Genomic DNA, 19,293 nt, shown 5'->3' with positions numbered 1-19,293 from the left:
ATTTTCTTCCCCCTATGAAAGACAATATGGACGTCACCAGTTCCTTCGCAGAGCCAAATAGCTGAATATCCTATAAAAAATAACTTAAAATTTAGTATGTTACCATGATCGTTTCTTTTTGTTCTTGTGTCTTATTGATCTCTCTATTTATCAGCAGAGTATCCAATGTAACAACAATACAATTATATTTATTTTTAATTAAGTTAAATGTCAGATAGCTAAAAATCTTTAAAAGGAAAAGCTTACTGTTGAAACACTCTCGTTAATTGTAAAAACCAATCACTGACTAGGATATAGACTAAGCAATTACGATTAACTTAACATTTACAAATTTTAATTGATATAAAATTTTAAACATACGTAACATAACCCTTATTTACCAATATCAGTGTAAAAAAATTATCATATCAGTAGGTAGCTATCAGCAACTGCTACGAAGAAAACCGAACGAAGAAGAAAGTATTATATTAAAAAGTAAAAACGTATAGTCACCGATAATAAATAGGCATATTTCATTTAAACACATTAAATACTTTTTGCGTTCTTGCTACTACTTGTCAAGAATTGAGAGATAACTTAGTAGCGACATCTATACTTTAGTTGTAGAAATCGATTGAAAAAAATTTGGATTAAATGTGTTTTTGCCCGAATGACCGGCTTTAAGAAGACGTGTAAAACAATTTTGATTTTATATGCATATATACATAAATCTTATTAAGAAAATAATTTAAATACCAATAAAACAATCAACATGCTGTACATTTTATTTTCTGGCCACTATTCACTACGTTTCAACAATTTATTTATGCTATCACTATTTCTGTACACACATATATCCATAAAGGTCAAAGCCATAAGAAGACAGTGTCCCAGCATATCTTTTTGTAGATCTTTTTGCTGTCGGAACATAGTGCACAGGTGTTCTGGAACTTTCACTTGATTCTTTGCTTCATTTCTAGAAACTTCTTGAAGTAAATTTTCTATAGTCTGTTCTGTTGACACACGTTCATTGCCCACTAGTGTTCCGTATAGTCTGCAATGAGATATGTTTCATTATGACATAAACATACATACAATTTTATCTTTTCAATAAAATTATATTTCATAAAACAACCTTTACATATCATAGAATGTCTTCTTAATTGGTGTGTATGTGACTTTATTTAAAATATTTCTACTAAAATATATTAATAAGTAATAATTTACATAATTTATCAACATCTTATAGGAGTAGGGACTGGTTATATACAGATATTAACACAATAATACGATTTTAGAATTAAGGAGGTTCTTGTTAACTCATTAAACTCTTTGTAAATGTTTTGCAAAACAAATTGAAGTTGAAAACAACTCATTCATCTGATTCTTTATATTAAAAATCACAACTAACTTACTAGCAATTCTGTTGAATCATACTGAAATAGTGTTGTGTATAATCCAGAGCCATTATATACAGATTATAAATGCTTTTAAACTTCTTGCATATTATTTTTGTAATTTACCAAAAAGAGAATTTTTGTTTAATTTTTTTTTTATATTTAAAACATTTTGACTACACTGAGGGTATCAGTAAATGACTTGAGATTGATGGTTTTGACCAAAATAGTATATATAGCCTAAAAAACCTTTTTCCTGTTTGCAAACATTTCTTTTATTTAAAAATCAATATTGGTGTGATTTTTTAAATAAGAATAATATATTTAAATTATAGCAAAATGTTTGCAACTTAATTGGAATATTTTAAACAGTCTTACTTACCTAAATGGTAATGTAGGTCTGAGGAAGTAAACTTTTTGGCTAATCTTTGTTTCGTCTTCGGAGACATTCCTAAAGAGAAAAATAATGATCAATCATGAGTTGAAGTTAATTCACCTATATGTACACAAAAAATATCCTTTCTTATACAAGCATTAAAGTATAAATATTCCAGTCAAATTGCCTATACGTATATACCCACAACATCATTAATGGAACTACCTTTTTGTATTTATTTATTTTCTTATTAAAATCCTAAATTTATATCTAGTTTCTAAGACTTTAATAGAAAATTGCAGTTGCAAAATCATAATTTTTTTAAAAAAGATCCGTATGAATAGTATAAACTCTAAAACATACCAATCTAAATGTCTAGCATTAATCAATGCCACAATCATAGCAACCAGTTGGGCTTTCTGCAGATTGACCGCTAATACTTTAGCATTACCGGGATCATTGCCACTTGCCCTTAATGTAGTAGCTTCAGCCTTTGTCACATATATGTCAGCTCGAGGCAATATATTTGTTATTTTCCATGCCTTTAATAAGATACATATATGTATATCAAATATCTTAATAAAATCATTGAAAAAATAATAAAGATCCTATAAATTCATTCTCATAGAATAAGAGATATTATTAACTTAATAAATATTTATATTTATTTTACAACTTACAATGTTTAATATGTCAGTGATCTGCATTTTCTTCCCTTCGGGATAGTCAATGCCATGATAGACCCATTGCTGTAATTCATAATTACTTCTATTGATAAACACCCAACAGACTGAACTCGCTGTTATGTATACAGCCAGCACAGACTGACAACACTGAAATTATATTAATGATTAATTGATTAATATCATGTACTTACATGAAATATACTCTATTATTACAGTTTAAAAATCAATAATATTATGAGTTCTAAATTTCCTTTGTGTTAATATGTATTAAGAAAACAATAATAGGTTTTTTTTTAATTTATTTTCCACAATACCTGTCTAACACTTTCACTTAAATTAGGTTGTAATATCTGTCCTCTAATTTTTTTAATTAAATTCTGAGTTTTTGGTTTGTCCTCTAATATGCTTTTGAATAATTTCTTAGTGTTCCTCTCTGTAAAACCTTCTATACATTCAATATCTGCTAATGCTTTAATTTGCCCATTTTTTTTCACCCACTCAGCCACATTCTTTGCTCTGGCTTTGGTTATGTCATACCTAGTGAAATATAATTTACATTTTCTGTAGTCTACTATTTTTTCACTGTATTTTTATTTCCTTAATATTTATTTAATTAAAATATTAATATAATTATCCATCCAAACAAACGTATTAAATACTTTTAGACGTTATAATACCTATCCAATCCCGACTGGTCTTCATTTAGAACTTCTAAAATCTTTTCTTGTTCTATTTCGGAGTAGTTTTGTTCGACACTATAAAATCTTTTAAACTCTGCCGATAACCTACAACGAACCTACAAAATGAGATAAAATTTAACTACAACCAACGAATTCAATACAAAAAATCTGTCAAAAAAAATAATACCAATCGGTTTCTATTTATTATTGTATGAAATATTTTAATCATGTTTATATTTTTTGTAACATAAAGTAAATAAAAGATATTCAGTACATTTTGAATGATACTTTGTTATTTGTATACATATCAAGTTTTTAAATTGCAAGAGACAATTTAATCTTCACTAATCACTTTGAAGTTTGAAGTACCACTTCTCAATGTCAAAAATGTAATTCGTTTATAAACTTGTACAAATATATTTAAATAAGTCAAAAATATTAATAAGACTGTTTTAGAAATATAATGTCTATATAAAAATCTAAATCACAAATACTCATAATTTTGGATTACACAATTAAATTCATTTTGATTAACGATAATTTTACTTTCAATGTCTCCGTAATTTATTTGGAGGCTTTAGCAGCCTCCAGAACCAAGTATGTCAAGTAAAAATTTTAGTAATATTTTGTATAGTAACTTACAGTATTATAAAAATTTTAATAAATGTTTTCGAAAAAGTCTAGTACAATAACAAGTGATGACTAAAATAATATAACTGTTCAGTGAAAATAAAAATAGGGCTTTTGTAAATGATATTGCTTTTTATATTTGTGCTAACAAGTCAACATTGGTAAAGTTTTTTTTTATATTAAAAAAAAAAATCTTCTATATGGAGCTCAATTGCATAGCGCCATCTAATTTCAACAAAGAAATTTTTTCTCTGTGTATATCACTCAGAAATTTTATTAAAGAACTAAAGATGGAGCTACAGTGCGTTGATTCATAATGTCGTAAATTATTTATTATTGGATTGCGTATTCACGGACAACAAAGTAATAATTTGCCTGTTAAAAGAAGAGAAGAATATTGGAATGCATATATCCTATTCCAATAAAATTTGATTAATGTAGGTAAAAAGATTAAATGTAGAATACTACCTACAAAAAAATAAATAGAACCTTTCATAGTAGGCTCCTAGCAACGAAAAACAATAATTTCAAGTCTCCTTATCGATTTTAAAAAGCACTAACAACCCAATTATAATCAATCAACCTAAAACAACCGAGGGAATGACGACCTGTCAATTTGACTATGGCTGAAAGCTGATAACAAAACATTGTACTCATCCTTACCGGCCATAATTTTAGTTACAATGCCTTTAATGAAATGCAATAGAGAAAAGGGAGAAGTACTTCAAAGAAGACAGACCAGAACAAACAACAAACACCTACTTAGTTGTACAAAAGTGTAGAGTAAGAATGAGTAAACAATATCTCTGTACTCCTCTAACTCGTGTAATTTCGTGTTCACGACAAAATGGCGGATCTGCCGCGCGAGCCGAATCGGCGCACGACTGTGCATTTGATTACTCTTACTCCTTAGCGTTACTTCGACCTTTACCCAAAGGAGAAGTTTGGCATTGGCGATTGAAGGTTACGTCATGTGCTGCTAGAAAAAATCTTCTACATTTGTTTCGGTAAGTGTGGAAACTAACAGGATTTTTTGTATTTTCAGGTCCCTCTGATTATTTTGTCATAAGAAGAAATAACATTTTCTTTCTTTAGTTATATACTAAAATTTGTAGAGTTGCTATCTCGATTTCTATCACTAAGTTGAAAATCGAGGTAGGTATTGCCTCCAATTCATTATGTAGATTATTCTACTTCTGTCTACCCTTTCGCTTTTGCAGGAACTGTATTTCATATTTTTTCATTTTGTAGACTTTATATTTTGGAAACATTTGCATTTATGTTTTTTCTTTTTAGTTTATCAATCCTTTCAAGAGAATGTCTTATACATCAGGATGTATTGGCCGTCCACTACAAATTATATTGTGGATGAGATGATCTGATTCACTCGTAAGACCATAAAAAATTTGCACAAATTTTTCCGTAAAACATAATATAGCTAGTTATCTTAACAGCAAACTATAGATATATTACACGTTCACCAAGTCCGCATACTATATCTGCTGCAGTAAGAGCGGCAACGTCGCGTATCGCTTCCAACGCGACACAGTGCGACGTTGCTGGCATATGATTACGTGCACAGTTGGCCATGCACAAGTTAAATGTGCTCAATTTAGTGTTTTACGATAAACCCTGAATCAATCCCTGACAGAGCTCACTCTCATTGTAATCTCATACAGCTTAGCCAGCATACTAAAGACAGTTATGCGCATGTCATGACCTTTGATAATAATTTATTGATGTCCTTCAAAACCCTCGGAAACCTGGACAACCTATAGCTACACCACCACTCGTTTTTGTTTTTCGTCTTTACTGGTTTAAATTACCTTCTTGGTTCTCCTCCCCCTGGATTCTCATGACGGTTGAAGAGTCTTAAACAGAATTTCAATAGCAAAGTATATCTATATGTTATTAATCTTCGGCTTCAATGGGTCTATCAGGATACACCAGTGATATCCTGTTCTCTCTCGTTGATTTTGCGTTTCATTAAATTTAAATCCGATTTAACCAAATATGATCTTCTAAAAGGCTGTGAAGGTCATCCGCTATTTTCATTTTTATTCACTTTATACACAATATAGTCTGAATAAATTTTTGCTTTGTCTCCAAACGCATGGCTAGCTTTTTTCCCAAAAGTAGATACTTATATAAAGTAACGATGCAAGTCATAAATATGACATTATTAAGAGATACATTTTATCGATATAAACTGTGGTACAACTCCTATTGTAATTGTAATATTTTTAGTTTTGTTACTATTCATTGCTGAATTAGTTCATGCGATTGTTTGGGAACCGGCGCTACGCGCAGTGTTGTATAACTTCCACGATATTTTTTACCTTTTACAGCATGTTTCGTTAGTGTTATATTTTTGAGTCGAAAATAATAAATATTGTTTCATTTTCCTTGGCGTTGGAGAAATTATAACCTTTTATGTGTAAATGAATATTAAAAAATTGTAAACTAACTGTACCCTTAAATTTCTATTGTAATGTTAATAGGCCGTTATTGAAGTATATCATCCATTTCTTGCGACGCATTTCATCAGAAAAAAATTAATTCTTCTTAGTTCTAGCAGCTACATGTTTCTTCTTTGGGTATTTTCAGAGTATTTCCTAATTCTTCGCGTGTATGGTTAAATACAAATGACAAAATGCTGTTAATTCTGCTAGCAGATATATCTATTTTTGTGATGACGTTTGTGTTTGACCCGAGTTCGAGCAAGTTCGGCAGTCGTCGTCATCAGTCGGCCGATATCGGTTGAGACTCAGACATGAGCAGCCCACTCGACATTCCCTGGTCCGTCCGGAGCGGCAACATCGCATTGCTTCCAAATTATGACATATTTACTTTATTTCATACCAATTATTTTGATTTTTTTTTAACACAACCTAAACTACTTTTATGATTTTTTTGTTATTTCATACTAAGACATAAATTTTATAACCATAATGTGAACACGTCATTAATGGTGATACTTAATGTAATATATTATAAATAAACTGAGTCCGATATATGAAAGTGATCCCAAACGGAGAATGCAAGAGAATGAGATTGCAGTGACGTGTCCGTGGTTGATATAACTTGGCAATCGTCACGAATAATGACGTGTATAGAGTAATATTAATTCTAAATTGAACTACAGACACACTGACGAAATCAATATGCTATCTCTGTTTTTTTCGATGTTTTATGCTATTGCTGTCCCGTTTACACGTACCTTGTAATTTATGGAAGTGTTCGCGAGACTCCCTCTATACTCGCCTGCTCTGTATTTTTTAGTTTCCGCTATCGCCACAAGGAGCGTTGCTATTTTGTCGGCCGCCATTTTCTTCTCTATCCTTCTGCTTGTCAGTGGTGTCGAAGTCGTGTGACAGTGTGCTCGTATTTCGTGTATTTAATTATCTTCTTAATTGTTCTTTTACTTCTGGATTACTCTTTGTAAAGTTATTAGGTGGGTTCTTTCATTTGATGTGAGTTTTATCGGTCACTGGAGTTCTTTTTGCCAAGGTTTATGATAGTGCATCTTTATTATTATGATTTTTTTTTATTTTATCCTAACGGCGTTATTTTTTATTCCCATGAATTTTATATTGTGTTAGTGAGTGTTTTTTATCGAAGTTACCCTACTTTAAAAATTATGGCTTTGGTCTCTTGTTCCGGTCAATACGGATCTATACCGGTTCCACCTTTATCTTTATTTTTTCCTCATCCTTTTCGCACATGTTTCAAGTCTCGTTGGTGAAAGTGGGATGGTTCCTTATTATATTTTTCTGTACATCGGACATGCATCTTTATCTACTCCATTTTTCGGGATTATTGTATTTTTACCGGCAGCTGTTGTAATTATTACATTGTTTTTGTTTTATTAATTCATAATAAGTCCACACTTTTTTTTTATATTCCATAGTTTTTAAAGTGTTATTTTTTCGTTACGTTATTTGGTATTTATTATGCATTTTTGTATTTTTTTATTTAGGATTTCATAGTATTATTTCTATTCTTTGGTTATTCGATTTGCGTGTTATATTTCTAGTAGAAATGGTGGTTACTACGAGGAATACTTATGGTTTTAATTATGAGGATAGTCCTTAACACATTAATAATTGGAAAACATCTTTGGACAAATCGATTCGCAGATTATTGTTTTATTTTGACGTTAAAGATTGTGCGGATTCTTGTGGACATACCGTAATATGTCAGATATATGAACATAGACTAAAATTCCTAGATGCTATATATAATTTAATAACACAACGATCCGCGGGTTAAGCTGCCGGAGGGATCTAGACGATTTTATTTTTTAATATTGTGTTTTATATGTTAAATGCCTATCATAACATAGTAATGTTTACTATTGGATAGTTTTGTGATTTAGATGGTTTGGTTATAAATTGTCCGCTTTACGCTGAAGTTATTACATTTGTCTTTAATAGAAATTTAATTATCTAGTTATAAAAAACATCGATTTCATTATTTTCTATAGAAACATAATATATTATGCGATAAATTCTTAGATTATATATATTTTTTTGTTTCAATTTCAGAAAATATAGCCGACAAGTTCTAAGAAATGCTGAACAATGCAATTAATTTTAACAACTGATGTAGAAACGGGTATACAGAGTAACATGTCAACTATAGAACAGAAATCTTTGGACCAGAAATTTGACCATGCTGCCTTAATAGAAAATTTGATCAAAGATTACGAAGGTCACAAGGATGGTGATGAGAATACCGAAAAAACTTTAGATTCGTGTAACGAAACACTAAAAGATAATAGCAATGGGGACGCGACTGGGGATAAGGAGGTACTATCAGACGGAGAGGACATCATAGCGGATGAAAGGGTTCAGGTCAATTCAGAAGAAAACGAAAATAAAGTTTCTGAACAATCAGAACAGTTGAAAGATTTGGATAACATTGAGAGCGATGAGCCGGGATTGAATAATATTGAAAGTGGCGATGAAGTGCAAGCAGAGGAAGAAAATAATGATCGAATAGGAAATTGTGATCTCGAAACTGATGGTGCTCAACCTGATTCGTGTGAAAAATCTAACGATGCAATTTTAGAAGTACAAAATAGGGAACAAAATGGTAAAGCAGTGGTTGAAGACAATGAGAAACAGGTTACTACTATAGAAGAACTAAATGAAAATCAGGATGTGGCAATGGATGTGGACTCGACGTGTCTGGATCGAGATTGTAAAAATGAAGATAGTGAAGTCTTTAATACGAATGTTACGTCTTATGATGAAACTAGTCATGTCAGCACGGCCAATGATGAGATCATAAACATATCAGACGAGAAAGAAGAAGATGCAAGGAACTCTGTTGAAAAACAAAACCATGACCAAAAACCTATTAACACACACACAGAAATGAAATCAAGCGAATCTGATGTATTATGTGAGCCAAAGAATGAATCAGACATAAAAATAATAGATAATGCTACTCCTAGCGAACAAAAGACTGGAATTATAACTACTAAAGATGGTGGCAATTTAAGCGTTAGCCCGGAGAGAAAAATATCTACGGAAAATAGTAGCGAAGATAAAAAAAAGCTTTCTCATATATGTAAACTTTCCAACACATTAGATATATTGTCAGACGAGGAGGACGAAATACCTCAGAGAGATGAAGAAAATGAATCTCAGAAGGAGAGAATTGGTGATAGTGACAAGGTCTGTATTAATATAGACGACGATGATGATATTATGTTGGTCGATGACAACACGCCGCTGGTGAACAGAGAACTCGTGGATGCTTCTAAAGCCGGCGATGTTAGTGAAACTTGTAAGGATGAAACAAAATTAAACATGACCCAAGAAACGAAAACATCAACCATGAAAGAAGGTATGATTATATTTCAACCCTTGTAATGTGATATCAAAATAAATAGCTACTGTTAATAAATCTGCTTAAAATAATTTAATGTTATCAATGAAGTTCCTATCATTTGTCAAAATTCATTAAAATCATTCATTCATCTCTTTTTTGTTGCAGAAACTCTAGTAAAAGCAGAAAACACAATCGAAAATGAAAGGAAGGAAAGTGAAGAAAATTCAGAATTAAAGTCTGCTGTAGATTGTAAAAAAACAAAGCCTTTGTTACCTACAAATTTCCTTAAAACATGTAAGAAGAATTTAGCAGATATGACCCGAGATGAGCTTGAACAATTCTGTATCATGAAAATAGTGGAAGGTGTTGTTGATAGAAGCAATTTGGCAGAAATAAAAAATCAATTGAAAACAATGGCTCAGAATCTTGATGAATACAAGAAAAGGACACAAATGATATCAAAACAGAACAGAGATTTGCAGGTTGTGTTGAAATCTGTTCAAGAGGAACAGAAGAAGGGTCCAGATCATGTCATTAATCCATTGAAAATTACAAGATCTGTCGGCATGCAAGTGCTAATGACAGATAAATGTGCAGCTAGAAGGAAATCAGTCGCAGGACCAAATAATAATACAAATAACAAACAGATTAAATCACGATTAATTAATAGTAAGAAGACTCAAATGATTCCCGTACCTAGGTTGGTGCCGGCGGTCACTACTACTAATGTAAGCAATAAGTCACCTACAAATAAACAAGCTTCTGGGTCATTCCTTAATGGAGTATCTGTTAAGAGTTCACCTCCGGCACCAAAGACTGAGAAAAGGACTCATAGTAAAATGCAACAGAATAATCCAGATACAGTGGACCTAACAGATGATGAACCACCAAGTAAACAACCCCAGAGAAATATTAACCCACCAGTCAGATTGGTCCCACCACAAAATTTAATGGCTACACCAAGACAAACGTTTTCTAGCAATATAAATAGTCCCCGTAAAGTATATATACCAATAAGTGGTTCACAGACTCAAAGTGTTCGTCCCGGACAAACATTCATGCTTAAAGCTATATCACCTGCACAAGGTAAGTTGTGACTTCTCTACAATCAATAGTTAACATGCAGAATATATGAATGTAAAAAAAATTTTGGTTATAGGTCCTCGGCCAAGAATGGCATCGTCACTGATGTGCAAACAACCAAGTAATGTTAGAGTTGGAAGACAATTGACAAGACATCCTGCACCTTTGCCTGAATCAACAAAGCAATTCGAACCACCAAATTGGAAATCATTGCCTCCAGCACCTGAATTAAAACTATCCAAAGTTGAAAATGGTATTGTTATTTCATGGAAGATTGATGGATTTATAGAGGAAAATTATGAAGAAATAGCAAGTTTTCAACTGTACGCCTATCAGGAAACCACATCACCTCCCAATACAGCTCTATGGAAAAAAATTGGTGATGTGAAGGCACTTCCACTACCTATGGCTTGCACATTAACTCAATTTATGGCTGGTTATAAGTACTATTTTGCTGTTCGGGCTGTAGATGTCAAATCCAGAGTAGGTCCTTTCAGTGAACCAGGCAGTATACTTCTTTTGAATAAAATGTAAGACTGAAGAATATTATGTTACTCATGAGAGCTTGCAGTGTCATACATTGCGGCTCTAATTTGAATTAGGTGACCTCACAGGTTTTTATTTATATAATATGACCTGTTTCTTTTGTTCTCTTAGAATAATAATCTTTTTGTATCGTTGTTAGTGTTAAATGTAAATATTATATAAATATAAATAGTACAGTTATAGGTGCATATTCTTTCCTCTCCGTTTTTGATAGCTTCGATTTTTTGTAGCTATAACGGTAGTCAACATGAAAATAAAATATATAACCTTTCGTTTTATTTTATGAGTATACCTATATCTAACATTTATATGCAATGAGAGCCTTAAAAACGTGATTTATTATAAATCTGGCACGTATACCCACTGTATAAAATGATTCCTGTTTTATAACGGATATAATTTCCATATTGTAAATAAAAGAAAAAATATAATTATTATATCTTTATGAGAAATTGTAAAATTTTCAGAAAAATTTAAAGATAGAATTGTTCCGCTCATTCCACGTAGACAATTCTCTTCCTGCATGGCACCAAGGTTGCCAGTATGTAAAATTCCGAAAATCAATACTTGCAGTGTACTTTTTAAAAAATGCATCTTTTTAATAAAGGTAACATTGTAACTGTCATCTGTCACTAAATGTCAGAAGTCAGTGCGGTTAAGTTGAGCAGTAGTTGTCTGTAATCCGTTGTGAATTTTACTCTTCCAGACTTCAGTTGTCGAAAGAATCGTGTCGTGGTAGTTAGAATACATGTTCAGGCCGTGATTGCAGACCTATTTATCTGAAACATTGTGGTTCATTCATCTAATATTCAAAACTTGCTTATCGTGATTAAAGTGTAAAAAAATATATACTGTCGCGACTAAAATACCGAATGTTTTAATAGATTGTCGAAGATTTGACGTCGATTGACAATCTTTTCGCAAATATTTTTAAAGGAGGTGCTTTATTTGTGTACGTTCAGTGAAAACAATACGCCAGGTGTTTTGGTGATATATGTGAAGTGTTCTAAAAGCAGTTATTAATTTTAACGAATTGTGTTGTGACGTACTGGTCGCGTGAAAGTTCAGTTTTATATTGGTGTTTGTAATTCTTGCGTCGTGTGAAAATGCTCGAACGTCGATTGTGCTACAATAATGTTTCCATGAAGGTATGTTTGCAGTGTCACAGTTAATTCTATCGAATTGTTTGTACAAGGTTTATTTGTCGATGTTATTCGTTTAATGAGTATCTTAATAGCTACTCATAACTTTAACATTATTAGTGAAACAAAGTAAATGTACGTTTCATTATCTCTAGACACGAAATTTTGTGTTGTTTAGATGAAAATAAAAACAGTAAATATACAATGTAATTCTCTTAAATTTATCACACATTATTAAATTTCACAAAAATACTTGATTGTTACCACAAAGGTAGATGAGAATAGGGTCGCAGGCCATTGTTGTTTCAAGGACTTTTCTAGTCTTGTAGGACTATGATGAAATCATAATCTTAAATTACAACCACATATAGATACAAATACATTACTCTATTTGCTTAATAATTGGTACAATTTAAATACACATATCATTATACAAATACAGTTGTAAAATTGGTACACTTATTTTTATGCTTGTATATAATTGTTTAAATATATACTAAACATATATACTAAAAGAAATCCGATCATCTCATAATAACTTATAGGAACTTGTTAATTGAAACTTTCCGAAGGCATTCTTTACCGATTCCATAAAGGAAATAAAAATAAAAGATTGAACAAGATGAAAAAAACAACATTTTAAACTCTTCAAAACTTATTTATAGTTCTAGAATTCTAGACAGCTCATGTAAATACAATTAATGATGTGTGAAATTTAAATGGAACCACATAAGTGCATGATATGAGTTGGTATTATATAGAACTATCTTAATAGTGGACACTGCCGATATAACATTTTAATGTCTTGTTTAATTAAACTGCCAACAAATGAATTACCAATCTATTATCGTTTGTGATGACCTTTATACTATTATATGTTAAGAATGTAGAATCAATTCATGTTTGTACAGCGTATAGATCTAGTTAGGACAGAACATTAAGCTAAGGGAAGAAAGCCGTCGTAAGTCGTCTCACGTTACTTTCTCTCTTTCCTGGCAACTTTCGCCAGTCAAACGCCGCGACTGCAATCGAAGCTAATAACGATTTAAATGATTGTTGAAATATTTCAAATATATCATTACGTGTTTATGTTTCATGAATTTGATAGTGTTTTATATAGATTAGATGGATCCGTAATATTGTTCTGGTGTAGGAATTATTGGAAATTATTAATTGATTGACGCTTTTAATTTTAATATTTATATACATATATGAATGTTATTAAACAGATAATAACGGCTTCGCAACTTTTTCAACTATACATTTTCTATACAATTCTATAAATAATATCTTAATACGTTTCTTGATCTTTAAGTTACGTAAGTTGAATGGTTTAAGGATATCGATTTGTTTCGCTTATTCTTTTTTTGTTTTTGCTCTGTTTATTCTTTTCTCATCACACACGACTATTAAGGTTATCTCAAAATCGTTAAAGTATTTATTGCTCTATATAAGTAATAAATTTATGAGATCATGTATCGGATACACTTGGGTCCCTTTTATGTCAGCACTAATCTTACGTGTTATGTAGTAATATAAAATGAATGGAAAAAAAATACTTTAGAAAAACGACAGCTGCAACTTTTAATATATTTATTTGTGGAGATAATTATTTACTTTCAAAGCATTTCCGTCTTTAATGACTAGTGGATAAGGATACAATTTAATCGTACGTAAAAAATTCGTACCTATAAGTACCTAAAAGTAAAACTATAAATACCGATACCAAAAGTGTCAGTTTAATATTTAAATTTTAAGTACATCTACATTAACTCAAGTGCTTACAATTACATTATATACAGAATGTGATCATTATTTTTTATCTTCTTCTAACAGCTAAATAGATTCTAATTGGACTTGTACTAGTTAGTAGCTAATTAATAGGAACGTCTTTATATAAAAATTACATAAAAACAATGTCTATAAGTAATGAGCAAGGCATAGTGCATACATATGAATTAAATTTTTTAAATTGCATACACTTTTCTATAAAATATTAAAGCGAATCTGCGGCACAGCCAGTGGGTAGGTACATGAATAATTTTCATGTAATACCGGCACAGTCGCGTCGCTAGAGGCGAGTTAATTTTATTATCAAAACATAAATATTTGTTATGAAATCAAACTTCTCTGTTCTGTGATATAAGCAAAACAAATGTTACCTTCAAAAGAAATTGACACGTAAATTCATATTAAGTTGTGATTTTATCAAATCAAATTCAAACAATCTGTTTATAAATCATTATTATCAGTTGATTACATTCAAATAGTTTGTTTGTACGCATACAAGTAAGTACGGTAGATAACTTAAATTCATCACAATTGCACGGCCGTACTAAGATCACGCGTTGTGAACACACCTGGCTTCATTAGTTTAAGCCTCACAAATTCTAAAGGACTTAAAATTTAACGCGTTGCAACTAGATCCAACTGGTTGTAACCGGTTTTGTTCGGTTCTTTATGTTAATGAGAAAAGGAACAGACATACATGAAGCTGTTTATGAGTATTGTTACAATACTTAGTGTAAATGTCGTTATCTTAGATATTAATCCTAACTACGTATATAAGCGTTATGCACGTATTCTATTTCTTATCTACGTTAAACGTAACTATAGATAACATATCTGATAACATCCACAGTTTCATTGTAAAGTGATTTCTTTACACTTTAATATTCATAGAGTTGTGAAAAACGAGTGAGTTTCTTTGCGGACTGCTGCTGAATCTAACAATGTTTTAAATGAGCAAGTTTTCAATTCTATTGATAATTTTCTTATCCCTCGTCAAATTGTTCAAAAGAATATATTTCTTAAAAATCTCATTACCTTATAAAAGTTTTGAATTTATGAAAGTAAAACAATGTTTAATGATAACCAACTATTTTCAAATAGGATTTAGGGTTCCTATAATTCACAAACAAGTGAGTAGGTAAGGCGAAATGAATGTAAAAATATTTTAATTACTCCGAGATCTATATCATCAATGCATTAAAAACCTGTTTAAAATAAAATCTCGCTTCGACGCATCAGGCAAATGTCAACTTTTATTAGACTAGCCATGAAAATTGGTTTCTTATAACAAACAGTAGCTACTCTCAGTCTTGAAACTTATAGATTAATTATAACTAAATGATGTGGTGATTTTATTTATTTATACAAAGTATTATAAATTTTTTAAATTTTCCCTAAAATCTTAATAAAAAGTTCTATTATATAAATCGGATAAAAATTGCTTTTCATTAATACTTCCGTCCCCTGTTTAATCCTCGGGGGACTTTTCCTACAAACCGGTTTTCAGCAGTTGTTCCCAATCTACTTATTCCGTGCTTACTTCATCATATAAATCTCCGGTTTATCCTAAACCTTCGTTATAATCTTCATGACAGTTCTGTTATACAATAGTATAAATCTTATTAATAGATCAAACGAAATATGACCATTGGTTTGTCTAGATATCACCAGTTTATAGAGAATTAACGAATCTGTTAAATTAATAAGAAGACTTATTTTTTTTTTATCATATCTATATAAAAATATCAAACGGTTTCTCACGTTAATATGAATACAGAATTTTATTCCGCGCGTGTATTTTTCCGTACCCCTGAGTCCAGTATATAGAGTAACGTATTCTGTGACACGTTATCCCCTCTCAGCTTTTCCAGGCGAGTGTGTCAACAGCTTACAGGTGTAAGCAGCTTTACAGTGAACCCTTGTTATTAAACTAAAAGTCATACGCTCGATTAACAATGTTTATATAGATTAATTGTTAACATCAACTTATATATTTCGTCGAAAAATTTATTTTATTCCGTAATATAAATTAAATATCATATTGTCCTAATTAATCATATCGTCATATATATTTTAAACGAATCCATCTTATCTTTGTTGAGGTGGCAATTGATTTTCTCATTAAAGAAATACCATTGTTCGGTGATAGTTGCGTAACAATTATATATATATATATTAAAGTACCTAATATATTAAGCTGACTTTGATTAACAAACATTATATTTTCCCCGCGCCTCTCTAGGACCAACCTTAAAAGAAAATTTACTTCCATCATTGCTATTAATACTCAATCAACTTTGAAGAAAAGTTGAGGCTGAGCATAAACTCATGAAGTGCATCAGTGAATAGAGTGTTTTATGTGGACTAGTTTCAGATTATTTTTAATATAAATCAGCGATGAAACGTCCAACTAGTCACTGACGGCGGATGTCGTGATGCGTATAAGCAATATACTGTTTTAAAGGGAATTAAGTTTATGAGATCGAATGGAACGTATAGACGAACAGATCGAGTGTGCTCTCGTCTATTAATCATAACGACAGTCACATCCAGTCCGTCGGTATTTGAGAAGCTGTTTAAAATCTAACGACAGCTCAGATTTTGTTTATAATGTATTCTAATATATATTTCTTTCGTTTCAGATGTACAAAGGGGCCAATATTCGTCTCATCTCATTATCATAATGGTATGTCTTATTTAGTAGTTAAGTTTAGCGATCTTTGTAGGAGGAAATTTCTGACTTTAACTGCAAAATACTCATGTATATAAATCATATATAAGAATCTATACACATATATGTATATTCTTAATTACGGCTTCTCGTGATAAGTAACGCCTTTTTAAAATAATTTTTGTACAGAACATAAATTTATATTTTTTTTTTATTTAGTAATGATAAACGTGAGTATTATATGTATTTACCTCTTATTTTTTTCTGTGAGTAAGTCCGCGTGGACTTCAGAATCAGGCTCAGACACAAATGTATATAGTTGATTAACAAAACATTCGGCAATAAACTATCGGCGACAGTTACAGTATGTGTCAGGTGACTACTTGTGTAAGTAAACTAAATACGCAAAATATTTTGTGGTCATCTGGAGATTACACTATATTTATAATTCGGGATAAATCATACCTTATGTCTTATTCTGATACAAAAACTACACTGCTGCACAGTTTAATCAAAATCCGTGTAGTCGTTTTAACTTAAAGGGGTAACAAGCAACCATACATAGTCAACAACTTTATTATATTATTATAATGAATTAATAAAAACATCTCATTATACTTAATTAAATTAAATGATATTTTTTTTTATAAATCCATGTAATGATATAGAAAATTCAACAAAAAAAAACAACATCTCTTCTAAATATTATAAATAAATACAATCTTTAAATGTTATATATCCTTTGTGGAATGTTCTATAACAAAAACTTTAAATAAAACAGTACTGTATGTTTATTTATATTTTAAAAAGGAAAATACCGTAATTAGGGTTATACCTATCATTTAAGTAATGTTTAATTTATAGCCAGTGTAAGAAAATTATAATGTACATTTGTTTTAAATGCAAATTGTAGCTTTGAGATAACTAAGAACCTCCTTTGGGTGTAGCTGTTATTAACATATCATATATGACACTGCTCTTTAAAAAGCCAGAGCAAATTTTTGAATATATATATATATATATATATATATATATATGGGGTTTTCCAATAGGGACGCTTGAACTTTGACAGCTGATTGCGGCCATGTTGTTTGAGTGACAGCTGTCAAATGCAGTGTGTTATATTCATTCCGTCCTCCCAAACCACCATGGCAGGTTACAGTGTCGAGCAGCACGTGCAAATCATAAAATTGTTTTATGAAAATGGGTCTTCAGTTCGAGCAACGTTCCGCGCACTTCGCCCGTTTTACGGTCGCGATGATCGTCCTGCCGAGTCGACTATCCGTCGATTGGTGGACAAATTCGAGTCAACCGGGTCAGTTAACAATCAGCCGGTTCCCGTGCGTCAACGTCACGCGAGATCTGCCGAGAATATCGCCGCTGTGCGCGACAGTGTCCTCGAAAACCCGCGGCAGTCAATTCCGCGTCGCGCACAGGAACTCGGCCTTTCGCAGACGACAACTTGGCGAATTTTGCGTTGTGACTTGAGCCTGCACCCGTACAAGATCCAGCTGACCCAAGAGCTCAAGGTTAATGACCATAGACAGCGCCGTGTGTTCGCTGACTGGGCATTAGAGCAGTTGGAAGTTGACGCCGATTTTGGCAAAAAAATCATCTTCAGCGACGAGGCGCATTTTTGGATGAATGGCTATGTCAACAAGCAAAATTGCCGTATTTGGGACGAGACCAATCCACACGAGGTTCACCAAGTGGCAATGCACCCGCAGAAAGTGACTGTTTGGTGCGGATTTTGGGCCGGAGGCGTGATTGGTCCGTATTTTTTCGAAAACGATAATGGTGTGGCCGTCACCGTCAATGGTGAGCGATACCGGTCGATGATAACCAACTTCTTTTGGCCTGAAATCGAGAATATGGATCTGGACAACATGTGGTTTCAACAGGACGGCGCTACGTGCCACACAGCACACGCTACGATGGAAGTTCTGCACGAGCAATTTCTGGACATGGTCATCTCGCGCGGAGGCGACGTGAACTGGCCACCGAGATCGTGCGATTTGACCCCGCTGGACTTTTTCTTGTGGGGTTTTCTTAAGTCGCAGGTCTATGCCAACAAGCCGCAAACCACCGATGCCCTCAAAGTCAACATACGCCACGCCATCGATCAAATACAGCCCGATTTGTGCGCCAGAGTCATCGAAAATTGGACCTTTCGTGTGCGCGCCACCAACCGAAGCCGTGGCGGTCATTTGAATGATGTCATATTCCATACATAATGGGGTCGATAGACCTTCCAAATAAAAAAAAAATTTCGCAAATATCTTTCCTACATGTATTTTTTTTGCATTTCAAAGATCAAGCGCCCTTAATGGAAAACCCTATATATATATATATATATATATATATATTCTTAGAAACAAGGTAAGAATTGACTTTTTAAAAAATAACATTCGATACAATTCCACTGCAAATTTATTAAATTTACATAAAAATAAAAACAATTCTAAATGAAT

The 19,293-nt window shown here is 32.0% G+C and overlaps 3 protein-coding genes across 4 annotated transcripts in view; 2 read left to right on the top strand and 1 right to left on the bottom strand.

The window, feature by feature from the left end:
- Positions 1 to 740: 740 nt before the first annotated feature.
- Positions 741 to 3,452, bottom strand: LOC116772595 (uncharacterized). Its single transcript, XM_032664826.2, has 7 exons — positions 3,306 to 3,452; positions 3,116 to 3,234; positions 2,753 to 2,975; positions 2,433 to 2,585; positions 2,116 to 2,294; positions 1,759 to 1,827; positions 741 to 1,033 (listed from the first exon to the last, which is right to left on the bottom strand). The coding sequence occupies exons 1-7, from the start codon at positions 3,345 to 3,347 to the stop codon at positions 778 to 780; spliced, it is 1,041 nt and encodes a 346-aa protein (XP_032520717.2). The 5' UTR covers positions 3,348 to 3,452; the 3' UTR covers positions 741 to 777.
- Positions 3,453 to 4,599: 1,147 nt separating this feature from the next.
- LOC116772288 (activating transcription factor 7-interacting protein 2) lies at positions 4,600 to 11,484 on the top strand. Of its 2 annotated transcripts, none has more exons than XM_032664410.2 (4): positions 4,600 to 4,755; positions 8,296 to 9,604; positions 9,755 to 10,675; positions 10,749 to 11,484. In XM_032664410.2, exons 2-4 carry the CDS (start codon positions 8,332 to 8,334, stop codon positions 11,204 to 11,206), a joined length of 2,652 nt encoding a protein of 883 aa, XP_032520301.2. In that variant the 5' UTR covers positions 4,600 to 4,755; positions 8,296 to 8,331; the 3' UTR covers positions 11,207 to 11,484. The 2 variants fall into 2 exon arrangements, with proteins under 2 accessions (XP_032520301.2, XP_032520300.2); XM_032664409.2 differs by lacking the exon at positions 4,600 to 4,755 and adding an exon at positions 7,059 to 7,202.
- A 380-nt stretch (positions 11,485 to 11,864) lies between these two features.
- Positions 11,865 to 19,293, top strand: part of LOC116772290 (uncharacterized) — a 66,683-nt gene continuing 59,254 nt past the window's right edge. The window contains exons 1-2 of the mRNA XM_032664411.2: positions 11,865 to 12,366; positions 16,794 to 16,837. The gene's annotated coding sequence lies outside the window, so the exon portion shown is untranslated. The remainder of the gene's footprint in view (positions 12,367 to 16,793; positions 16,838 to 19,293) is intronic.

Source organism: Danaus plexippus, chromosome 12 (genome assembly GCF_018135715.1).
Source record: "Danaus plexippus chromosome 12, MEX_DaPlex, whole genome shotgun sequence".
NCBI classification, from domain to species: domain Eukaryota; kingdom Metazoa; phylum Arthropoda; class Insecta; order Lepidoptera; family Nymphalidae; genus Danaus; species Danaus plexippus.
Note: the sequence above shows the minus strand (reverse complement) of the source record. Positions and strands in the feature narration are given on the sequence as shown.

Bases quoted from the DNA above. Each gene is read 5' to 3' on its own strand.
- LOC116772595 (XM_032664826.2), bottom strand. From the start codon at position 3,347: ATGATTAAAATATTTCATACAATAATAAATAGAAACCGATTG. The intron at 3,235-3,305 runs GTATTATTTTTT...CTCATTTTGTAG, and splicing joins TAATAAATAGAAACCGATTG to GTTCGTTGTAGGTTATCGGC. The intron at 2,586-2,752 runs GTATTGTGGAAA...ATATAATTTCAG, and splicing joins TAAGTGAAAGTGTTAGACAG to TGTTGTCAGTCTGTGCTGGC.
- LOC116772288 (XM_032664410.2), top strand. From the start codon at position 8,332: ATGCAATTAATTTTAACAACTGATGTAGAAACGGGTATACAGAGTAAC. The intron at 9,605-9,754 runs GTATGATTATAT...TTTTTGTTGCAG, and splicing joins AACATCAACCATGAAAGAAG to AAACTCTAGTAAAAGCAGAA. The intron at 10,676-10,748 runs GTAAGTTGTGAC...TTTTGGTTATAG, and splicing joins AGCTATATCACCTGCACAAG to GTCCTCGGCCAAGAATGGCA.